General features: G+C 47.6%; 1 protein-coding gene across 1 annotated transcript in view; it reads right to left on the bottom strand.

Annotated features, from left to right (window-relative positions):
- Positions 1-12,132, bottom strand: part of snd1 (staphylococcal nuclease and tudor domain containing 1) — a 351,126-nt gene that overhangs the window by 218,006 nt on the left and 120,988 nt on the right. Inside the window, exon 16 of the mRNA XM_071332224.1 lies at positions 9,534-9,643. Coding sequence (XP_071188325.1) covers positions 9,534-9,643 — 110 coding nt within the window. The remainder of the gene's footprint in view (positions 1-9,533; positions 9,644-12,132) is intronic.

The raw sequence follows: 12,132 nt of genomic DNA, 5'->3' as shown, positions 1-12,132 counted from the left end.
TCCACAGAAAGGATGGACAGGCTCCCCCCCCCAGCAGAGCACTAAAACGCCTGATTCAACTAATCAAAGGCTTCCCCATTAGACACACACACCTAAAACACCCACCGACACTCTGTGGAGAGCCCAATCACAGACACCCACAAACCCACCGACACTCTGTGGAGAGCCCAATCACAGACACCCACAAACCCACCGACACTCTGTGGAGAGCCCAATCACAGACACCCACAAACCCACCGACACTCTGTGGAGAGCCCAATCACAGACACCCACAAACCCACCGACACTCTGTGGAGAGCCCAATCACAGACACCCACAAAACCACCAACACTCTGTGGAGAGCCCAATCACAGACACCCACAAAACCACCGACACTCTGTGGAGAGCCCAATCACAGACACCCACAAAACCACCGACACTCTGTGGAGAGCCCAATCACAGACACCCACAAAACCACCGACACTCTGTGGAGAGCCCAATCACAGACACCCACAAAACCACCGACACTCTGTGGAGAGCCCAATCACAAACACCCACAAAACCACCGACACTCTGTGGAGAGCCCAATCACAGACACCCACAAAACCACCGACACTCTGTGGATAGCCCAATCACAGACACCCACAAAACCACCGACACTCTGTGGAGAGCCCAATCACAGACATTAGCGTTAAAGCTTCTTGAGCAGCGAGGGAGTCTGTGCCCTGTAATCTGTGGTGACTGACTGAGTGAATGTTGCTGTGCGGGCCACATGAGTCATTGCACCCCACTCCCGCCCGACACCTGTCCTGTCGGGATGTGCCGCCAACCCCGTGCCAGCCTGGGAACAGGGGGCGCTGGCCATCTAACTAACACATGACTGGGTACTGCGCTGTCACTGACCAATGGTGGACGTGAGAACAGGAAGGGCCAGAGGTGCGAGGGTGAGACAGAGTGACCTGATGTGTCTGGGATGAGTTCACTCAGCTCTGATACCGTATAGCCTACTAGATACTACAGTGATAAAATCAACTGTCCACACATACAGTGCCTTCACACACCTTGACTTTGCCTACATTTTGTTGTTACAAAGTGGGATTAAAATGGATTTCATAGTCATTTTTTGACAACGATCTACACAAAATACTAATGTCAGTGGAAGAAAAATGATAAGATAAAAAAAATTATATAGAAAATACTAATATATCTTGATGTCTCTAAGAGCTATTTTTGCCCATTATACTTTTAAAAATTCTTCAAACTGTCAAGTTGGTTGTTGATCATTGCTAGACAGCCATTTAAGTCTTGCCATAGATTTTCAAGCCAATTTAAGTCAAAACTGTAACTAGGCCACTCGGGAACAGTCAATGTCATCTTGGTAAGCAACTCCAGGTTGGCCTTGTGTTTTAGTGAATTTGTCTCCCATTGTCTGTTGGAAAGCTGACTGAACCAAGTTTTCCTCTAGGATTTTGCCTGGTGCTTAGTTCTATTTCGTTTATTTTTATCAACAACAACTCCCTAGTCCTTGTCGATGACAAGCATAGCCAAAACATGATGCAGACACCACCATGCTTGATAACATGAAGAGTAGTACTCAGTGATGTGTTGGATTTGCCCCAAACATAATGCTTTGTATTTTATTTCTTTCCCACATTTTTTGCAGTATTACTTTAATGGCTTCCTTCTTTTCACGCTGTCATTTATGTTAGTTGTGGAGAAATCCCTGAGCAGTTTCCTTCCTCGCTGGCCACTGAGTTAGGAAGGGCGCCTGTTTCCTGAATGGGTGTATTGATACACCATCCAAAGTGTAATTAATAACTTCACCACGCTCAAAGGGATATTCAATGTCTGCATCTACTAATATGGGCCCTTCTTTGTGATTCATTGGAAAACCTCCCTGGTCTTTGTGGTTGAATCTGTGTGTGAAATTCACTGCTCGATTGAGGGACCTTACAGATAATTGTATGTGTGGGGTACAAAGATGTGTCATTTCAAAATCATGTTAAACACTATTATTGCACACAGTGAGTCCATGCAACTTATGTGACTTGTTAAGCACATTTCTACTCCTGAACTTTCTTAGGCTTACCATAACAAAATGGTTGAATAACTTATTGGCTCAAGATATTTCAGCTTCTCATTTATTAATTTGTAAACATTTCCAAAAACATCATTCCACTTTTACATTCTGGGCTATTGTGTGTAGATCAGTGACATCATTTTGAATTCAGGCTGTAACAACAACACGTGGAAAAAGTCAAGGGATGTCAATACATTCTAAAGGCACTGTACATGAGAGAGGAGGAGGAGAGAGAGGAGGAGAGAGGTAGAGAGAGGTAGAGAGAGGTAGAGAGAGGTAGAGAGAGGAGGAGAGAGGAAGAGAGAGGAGGAGAGAGGAGGAGGTAGAGAATAAGAGAGGAAGAGGTAGAGAATAAGAGAGGAAGAGGTAGAGAATAAGAGAGGAAGAGGTAGAGAATAAGAGAGGAAGAGGTAGAGAATAAGAGAGGAAGAGGTAGAGAATAAGAGAGCTAGAGAGAGGAGGAGAGAGGTAGAGAGAGGAGGAGAGAGGTAGAGAGGAGGAGAGAGGAGGAGAGAGGTAGAGAGAGGTAGAGAGGAGGAGAGAGGAGGAGAGAGGAGGAGAGAGGAGGAGAGAGGTAGAGAGAGGTAGAGAGAGGTAGAGAGAGGTAGAGAGAGGAGGAGAGAGGTAGAGGATAAGAGAGCTAGGTAGAGGATAAGAGAGCTAGAGAGAGGAGGAGAGAGGAGAGAGAGAAGAACAGAGAGAGAAAGCATGTGGATGGAATCGATCAAGTGAATGAAAGACCAAATTTGAATTAAAAAAGACAGAAAGAGAGAAAGAATAAGAGAGGGATGGATAGACTGAGAAAGGTCAGAGGCCAATGAGTGTGTCCCCGCACACAAGGTCAGAGCCACGCGTGGGAGGCGGACCAGGCCTCTTTAAATCTCACTTCCCTCAGTCTTTTATTGTTCTCTCTCATTCTGTCTGTCACAGACAGTCGTGATGGAGGGATGGAACAGAAACTACTCTGTTGCAGTCAGGCCCTAAAGCATATCACTTTTACCACTTCCATCTTCCTCTTCCCTTCCGTTTCCTATACCTCTGAAACATGGTTTCCCCACTCCCCTGTTCCTCTCCACGCAAAAACTCTGCACTCAACACAATTCATATCTATTACCACACACAAACATTTCATGAACAAAAACCCTCCTTGGTGTGAAATAGAGAAAGATGGGAAATGAACATGTAAAAATGTTTGCCGACGATACACCTCGGGAGACATATGGGTTCTAGGAGGAAACATCAAAAGAGGAACTTATTTGGGCTGTTTCTAAATGCCTTTGCCCTGAAATACTGCCAAGCTATTTTAAAGAAGTACGCATGGGAAGAAGGAGCGCGTGTCAGTCAGAGATTAAGACTGCACACAGAGAGATGGGAGAGAGAGGGAGATAGACATCAAGACAGAGAGCAAGAGACAGAAAGAAAAAAGGTAGAGAGAGAGAGAGCGAGAGACCAAGACAGAGAGCAAGAAGCAGGAGAGAGAGAGACAGAAAGAGAAAAAAGAAAGGTGGAGGGAGAGCGAGTGGTAGACACCAAGATGTAGAGAGCAAGAGAGATAATAAAAATAGTGGCAGAAATCATGGCTGCTCCTCTCAACACGCGCCACTTTAATTATGCGCGTTTGCATCAGGAGAAATGAAGACGCCGTCGCCGCAGTGCTTTAGAAAGAGAACATTGAAGAGTGTGATGACACCCCAACATACCAGCCCACCCGTCAAGCCTGCACTAACACAGAATTCCTCCCCAACATACCAGCCCACCCGTCAAGCCTGCACTAACACAGACTTCCTCCCCAACATACCAGCCCACCCGTCAAGCCTGCACTAACACAGAATTCCTCCCCAACATACCAGCCCACCCGTCAAGCCTGCACTAACACAGACTTCCTCCCCAACATACCAGCCGATCCGTCAAGCCTGCACTAACACAGACTTCCTCCCCAACATACCAGCCCACCCGTCAAGCCTGCACTAACACAGAATTCCTCAAAGGAGGAAAGGGGAGAGGAGGCGAAAGGAGGGAGAAGTAAAAGAAGGGGCAAGGGAGAGGGAATGATGTTTGACGTGGCGTCGGTTTGGCACATGCGAGGCCTTGAAGTCGAATACCCCTGCTAAGACTTCAAATTACCGATAGACAATCTGATTCCGAAAACTACAAACACATCGGTGGAGATGCCCATGGAGAATTCCCTCTAAACTAAAATGAAACCCTATTCCCTGAAAAGTGGACCACTTGGAGAGCAGCTTCAATCAAACATCATTCACTAAATGAAAAAGAAATCTGCACTCAGTCAGAAAACGTCCTAAAATGAGTTCACCTGGGCTCCATTCGCATCCATTGGAGCGGAGCGGCAGTTTTAAAACGCAGTGACACTGGGGGGATTGGGGCGGAAAGAAATGTAATCGGACCACTTCGACTAAGGCCCTCATTTTCAACCTGGGGAATGGAGAGATGGAAAGAGTGTGATAACAGGATATTTCTCCCCACTCTCTCTTTCCCTCTCAATCTCTCCCTGACCCCCCTCCCTCCCTTTACCTCCCTCTCTCTTCCCCTCCCCCCCTTTCTCCGTCCATCCCTCTCTCCCTCTGTACAATTAGCTTGGGCAGTGTTAAGATTGCATTAGCCACAGCCAGTAGGTTAAGGCAGCAGCAGCAGTCTCTCCTAAGCATGCTAACTCACACAGACGAGACAGGGCAAGAGGGACTTGCATGTCGTGTGAGAGAAGGAAGACAATTTTGAGTTTCCGAGGGTGTGCGTGACCGAGTCAACGTGGGTATGACTGTGGTCCTGCATGGCTCACTTGGTGGAGGATGGTGCTTGCACCGCCAGGGTTATGGGTTCGATTCCTGGGGCCACCAATATGTAAAAAGTATTCACACATCCTCTGAAGCCCCCACCTGCTGTTCAAAGACCATTCACTGGCATTTTCTACTAGAAACGGGACACCAGAAATAAAAGCATCTCCCCAGTGGGTGTGACTCCTACTCCTGTGTCCTGCTGCATTGCTGCAAGGATTCCACCTGGCGATCTGTCACCGTCTGCACTGGCCTGTCTCCCCCTGTCTGGTACAGGTACCACCACCACACTCCCCAAGTCGTTATATATATTTTTTTTTCTTGTGCATTTTGCTATTTGCCTCATGACTCCTGCATATTTTGTTTACTACAAACTTTATTTACCCAACCGTGGGACAGACTGTTTGTTCCCACACTCGGGACTCTGACCCTCTATTGGTTACACAGACTTTTGGCCTCCCGTCCTATTCTAACCACCTCTCGCCGGCTTTGTATTCATGTTACCTGATGAAAATGCTGTAAATTTGATCTTGTTGCCATCTGATGCACATTCAGATGTCATAAATCCGCACTGCAGAGCTCTCCCTGTACTATGCCGTGCCTTGATGTGCATGTACACCTGGCCCACCTACTGTTGCTAGCCGCAATTCTGACTTGTGCTCTGATATCTGCTTCACTGTCTTCTGCTCTTGTAAAAGCCTGGGTTTTCTGCACATTAACACAAAAAGCTTAATACCTAAAAGGGATCAATTGAAAGTGTGGGTTCACAGCTCCAATCCACATGTGTTGGTCGTTACTGAGACGTGGTTAAGGAAGAGTGTTTAGAATACTGATGTTAACCTTTCTGGTTATAACCTTTTTCAGTAAGACAGATCTTCCAAAGGTGGGGGAGTTGCAATCTTTACCAAGGAACATCTTTAGTACTCGGTTGTCTCCACCAAGTCTGTCCCCAAACAATTTGATTTGCTGGTTTTAAGCATTAAACTTTCTAATAGATCTTTGTTGACTGTTGCTGGGTGCTATCGTCCTCCATCATCACCGGTCTGTACCCTACCTGCTCTAAGCTCTCTCCTGGCCCCTTACACTAAGTCTGAATTTGTCCTGCTAGGTGACCTAAACTGGGACACGCTTAAACCACCTGACCAGGTCCTAAAGCAATAGGACTCCCGTAATCTTTCTCAGATTATTACCAATCCCACAAGGTATGACTCCAAACACCCAGAAAAGGCTACTCTTCTTGATGTTATCCTCATAAATAATCCTGATAGGTATCATTCTGGTGTTTTCTGTAATGACCTTAGTGATCACTGTTTTACAGCCTGTGTTTGTAATGGCTGCTCAGTGAAACAACATGTCCTGATTTGTCATAGACGTTTGCTGAAAAACTTGAATTAGCAAGCCTTCCTTCATGACCTGTCCTCTGTAAATTGGTATAGAATCAGCTTGATCCTCTCTGTCGAAGACGCTTGGGGCTTCTTTCTTGATATTTTCAGTGGTATTGTTAACAAACACGCGCCCATAAAGATAATGAGAATTAAAAACAGGTTCAGCCCCTGGTTCAACCGTGATCTTGCAGAGTTATTCCACCTCAAGAATTGCATTTGGCGAAAGGCTCGGCACACGCATACTCAGGCTGACTGGCTCTCGTTCAGGCAAATGAGAAACGTGTACTCAGGCTATCCGGAAGGCCAAAGTTAGTTACTTTAAGGATCAGTTCTCTCTGTGGGTCTAATGCCAAGAAGTTCTGGAAAACGGTTAAAGACCTAGAGAATAAACCCTCCTCCTCACAGCTGCCCATGTCCCTTAAAGTTGATGTGGTTATTTCTGACAATAAGCACATGGCTGAGCTCTTTAATCAATCAATCCTAGGCCCCACGCTCTTCTCAATTTACATCAACAACATAGCTCAGGCAGTAGGAAGCTCTCTCATCCATTTATATGCAGTCTTATACTCAGCTGGCCCCTCCCCGGATTTTGTGTTAAATGCTCTACAACAAAGCTTTCTTAGTGTCCAACAAGCTTTCTCTGCCCTTAACCTTGTTCGGAACACCTCCAAAACAAAGGTACTGTGGTTTGGTAAGAAGAATGCCTCTCCCCACAGGTGTGATTACTACCTCTGAGTGTTTAAATCTTCAGGTAGTCACCTCATACAAGTACTTGGGAGGATGGCTAGACTGTGCACTGTCCTTCTCTCAGCACATATCAAAGCTGCAGGCTAAAGTTAAATCTAGACTTGGTTTCCTCTATCGTAATCACTCCTCCTTCACCCCAGCTGATAAACTAACCCTGATTCAGATGACCATCCTACCCATGCTAGATTATGGAGACATCATTTATAGATCGGCAGGGTAAGGGTGCTCTCGAGTGGCTAGATGTTCTTTACCATTCGGCCATCAGATTTGCCACCAATGCTCCTTATAGGACACATCACTGCACTCTATACTCCTCTGTAAACTGGTCATCTCTGTATACCCATCGCAAGATCCACTGGTTGATGCTCATTTATAAAACCCTGTTAGGCCTCACTCCCCTCTATCTGAGATATCTACCGCAGCCCTCTTCCTCCACATACAACACCCGTTCTGCCAGTCACATTCTGTTAAAGGTCCCCAAAGCACACACATCCCTGGGTCGCTCCTCTTTTCAGTTTGCTGCAGCTAGCGACTGGAACGAGCTGCAACAAACACTCAAACTGGACAGTTTTATCTCAATCTCTTCATTCAAAAACACAATCATGGACACTCTTACTGACAGTTGTGGCTGCTTTGTATGATGTATTGTTGTATCTACCGCCTTATGTTATGTTGTCTTAGGTCTCTATGTAGTGTTGTGTCTCTCTTGTTGTGATGTGTGTTTTGTCCTATATTTATATTGTATTTATTTATGAATTATTTAAATCCCAGGCCCCCGTAGGAGGCCTTTTGGTAGGCCGTCATTGTAAATAAGAATTTGTTCTTAACTGACTTGCCTAGTTAAATAAAGTATACATTTTTAAAAATACAGTTAATTTTTTAAGTTGCTTTGAATAAAAGCTAAATTGCATATATTACTTATTATATTGTGTTGAGTATAACATTGTGTGTGTATATGTATGTGTGGGTGTTATGCATGTGTGTGTCCCTGTCAGCCAGAGCGGTCCGAGTCCGACTGCACCCCCATCACTAATACTCCCCCTGTTAACCTCAATTCCACTTCCAAAGCATTCCAGTTGGGAATCTAGTGCAGCAATCTGGCTAGCTCAGCTCATCCTACACAGGCTAGCCTTCTAGCTCCACACCAGCCAACACATTTGGCCTCAAAGCCACATTTCCATGACAATTAGAGGGGCTCAAAGGAGCATGGGATACACACTCCCCCACAGAGCCCTTCAACAGGGTCCAACGGAGAGGAGAGTTACAGGAGGCTAGCTGTCCTTGGATTCAGAGCTAGCTTCAATGGGCTCCAGTTAAATAAGCAGCTTTCTGTTTTACATGTCAATAAACGTTTGGATCTAGGATCAGCTTACCCGTGCCAAATTATACCCTTAATTATTAGTGGGGAGATAGAACATTGATCTTGAATCAGTTTGTAGAAGGGAGTATCTGGAGGGAGGGTGCGACAAGGCCACATTTGCCAGAGAGTACGAAAGGGGTTTGGAAGTCGGCCTGTGAAAGGTTTTGGGTTTCAGAGAGAGTGGGGCATAACAGGGTGGTTTTGAGGTGGATAAGGTGGATTGAGGTGGATAAATTATCGCCTGTCCTCCCCGTCTCCCCTTCTTTCTGCTCTACCATTACTCAACTGAGACGTTCTATGGATTTGGTCAATTGATGGAGTGGAGGCCCTAATCGTCTCTCCACGGCCCGTCAGAAAAGGATGTATGGCAGAAGGACATGAGGGGAAGGGGAGGGAAGACTAGGCCTCGGTTCACAGTTAACACAAACAACTCCTATCGACAATTTAGAATGGCATTCACCAAGTGAAACTAGGCACCACAGATGAACCTAAATGGAGATCAAACATGATCCAAAATTGTCAACCTTCCACGCAACTCAGAGGGTGCGTTCGTAAATTCACTCTGGCTATCAACTCGGATTTCAGAGTACTCGTCCGAGTGTGCTAAAGCGCAGAATAACTGATGAATTTACAAACGTTAAACACCCGTTGAATATGGCCGGTGTCAGTAAACATCGGCAAAAAAAGCGTAACTAATTGTTGCCTGCAGCACAGTTAGAATCACCAACGCTCTAGATAACATGAAAACAGCCAAACCAGCTCTACTACGGTGAGTAAAATGGTCAGAGTGAGGTGTTCTCTCATTTGTGTCCAGAAGTATCTAGCAAGCTAGCCAACGTTAGCTTGGTTGCTTGAGGTTGTGAGGTCAGAACACTCGGATCAAACCTACGTCCAGTGTGTTCTCTGAACCCACAGAGAAAGAAAGGTTCTGAAATTACGAACGGACAATCTGACAACGCTCTGAATTTACGAACGCCCAGAGCACACTCTGAACACACTCTGGCACTGCAGAGAGAATTTACAAACACACCCAGTCATCAAAAACCACACTAAAGAAAGCCAGGAGACAAAATTAAACTGGAGGTCGAATGTGATCCAATATGTCAGACTGCAAAACCAGCCAAACATGCAGTCGCAAGTAAAACCACTGAAATCAAAGAAATTGGAGCTTTAATGAATGTTGCTCTTACCTCTCTCTGCAGTACCAGCTCCTTGGTGAAGGCCATGGCCTCGTCGCTGAAGGGCTCAGCCACCTGCATGCCGCCGGGCATGTTCCTGGAGCCGCGCGGACACTCGATACCTGGCCAATGAGAAACACAGAACAAGTGTCAAGGGTCAGCAAAACAGACAATAAAAATAACTATGAGGTTAGACAACATTTAGAGCAGTTAGAATGTTACGGTCAAACAAGTTGAAGTTGCCCCTAACAACTGATACAGGGGTCAAAATCGGACATTTATTTCAACCCCGTAACGCCCCAGCGGTAGGACAGTTACGATACAACGATGCCACCATGACAGGTGAAGTGGCACTAGAGATTAGTGGAGCTGAGCGTTGCTGTGCTTCAACGGCGGCAGCTTCATCCTTTGTTTGGCCGTCCCCTGGCGCTGACCTTGCTATTCATGACTATTAACTGCAGTGGGTCTTTTCACTGGGTAGTGGATTAAAAGAACAGCCAGGGGAGGATGGGAGGGCAGGAGGATGGGAGGGTTGGAGGATGGGAGGGTTGGAGGACAGGAGGGCTATAGGGTGGCTTCTTATAGGAAAGCTGTGAGGCGATGCATGCTTATCTCTTGCACTCAGAGTTGGCTGAGCGTGTGTGTTTGAAAGAGAGCGTGTGTGTTTGATAGAGAATGTGTGTGTGTGTGTGTGTTTGAAAAGTTAATGTGTGAGCAAGTAGGGGTGGTGAGGTGAGGGGCAGTGTGGTGTGGTGAGGGGCGGTGTGGGGCAGAGCGGTGAGGGGCCGTAGGGGCCGTGTGGCGAGGGGCCGTGTGGCGAGGGGCAGCACGGTGAGGTGAGGGCAGCACGGTGAGGGGCAGCGCGGTGTGGTGTTGAGATGTGGTGGTGCGTGCTAGGCTAGACTCTGTATGCTGAGTGGTGCGTGCTAGGCTAGACTCTGTATGCTGAGTGGTGCGTGCTAGGCTAGACTCTGTATGCTGAGTGGTGTGTGCTAGGCTAGACTCTGTATGCTGAGTGGTGTGTGCTAGGCTAGACTCTGTATGCCGAGTGGTGTGTGCTAGGCTAGACTCTGTATGCCGAGTGGTGCGTGCTAGGCTAGACTCTGTATGCTGAGTGGTGCGTGCTAGGCTAGACTCTGTATGCCGAGTGGTGCGTGCTAGGCTAGACTCTGTATGCCGAGTGGTGCGTGCTAGGCTAGACTCTGTATGCCGAGTGGTGCGTGCTAGGCTAGACTTTGTATGCCGAGTGGTGCGTGCTAGGCTAGACTTTGTATGCCGAGTGGTGCGTGCTAGGCTAGACTTTGTATGCCGAGTGGTGCGTGCTAGGCTAGACTTTGTATGCCGAGTGGTGCGTGCTAGGCTAGACTTTGTATGCCGAGTGGTGCGTGCTAGGCTAGACTCTGTATGCCGAGTGGTGCGTGCTAGGCTAGACTCTGTATGCCGAGTGGTGCGTGCTAGGCTAGACTCTGTATGCCGAGTGGTGCGTGCTAGGCTAGACTCTGTATGCTGAGTGGTGCGTGCTAGGCTAGACTCTGTATGCTGAGTGGTGCGTGCTAGGCTAGACTCTGTATGCTGAGTGGTGCGTGCTAGGCTAGACTCTGTATGCTGAGTGGTGCGTGCTAGGCTAGACTCTGTATGCTGAGTGGTGCGTGCTAGGCTAGACTCTGTATGCTGAGTGGTGCGTGCTAGGCTAGACTCTGTATGCTGAGTGGTGCGTGCTAGGCTAGACTGTATGCTGAGTGGTGCGTGCTAGGCTATGTATGCTGAGTGGTGCGTGCTAGGCTATGTATGCTGAGTGGTGCGTGCTAGGCTATGTATGCTGAGTGGTGCGTGCTAGGCTATGTATGCTGAGTGGTGCGTGCTAGGCTATGTATGCTGAGTGGTGCGTGCTAGGCTATGTATGCTGAGTGGTGCGTGCTAGGCTAGACTCTGTATGCTGAGTGGTGCGTGCTAGGCTAGACTCTGTATGCTGAGTGGTGCGTGCTAGGCTAGACTCTGTATGCCGAGTGGTGCGTGCTAGGCTAGACTCTGTATGCCGAGTGGTGCGTGCTAGGCTAGACTCTGTATGCCGAGTGGTGCGTGCTAGGCTAGACTTTGTATGCCGAGTGGTGCGTGCTAGGCTAGACTTTGTATGCCGAGTGGTGCGTGCTAGGCTAGACTTTGTATGCCGAGTGGTGCGTGCTAGGCTAGACTCTGTATGCCGAGTGGTGCGTGCTAGGCTAGACTCTGTATGCCGAGTGGTGCGTGCTAGGCTAGACTCTGTATGCCGAGTGGTGCGTGCTAGGCTAGACTCTGTATGCTGAGTGGTGCGTGCTAGGCTAGACTCTGTATGCTGAGTGGTGCGTGCTAGGCTAGACTCTGTATGCTGAGTGGTGCGTGCTAGGCTAGACTCTGTATGCTGAGTGGTGCGTGCTAGGCTAGACTGTATGCTGAGTGGTGCGTGCTAGGCTAGACTGTATGCTGAGTGGTGCGTGCTAGGCTATGTATGCTGAGTGGTGCGTGCTAGGCTATGTATGCTGAGTGGTGCGTGCTAGGCTATGTATGCTGAGTGGTGCGTGCTAGGCTAGACTCTGTATGCTGAGTGGTGCGTGCTAGGCTAGACTCTGTATGC

The sequence above is a fragment of the Salvelinus alpinus genome, chromosome 11 (assembly GCF_045679555.1).
Source record: "Salvelinus alpinus chromosome 11, SLU_Salpinus.1, whole genome shotgun sequence".
NCBI classification, from domain to species: Eukaryota; Metazoa; Chordata; class Actinopteri; order Salmoniformes; family Salmonidae; genus Salvelinus; species Salvelinus alpinus.
The sequence above is the reverse complement of the archived record's forward strand: the minus strand, read 5'-3'. Positions and strand labels throughout refer to the sequence as shown.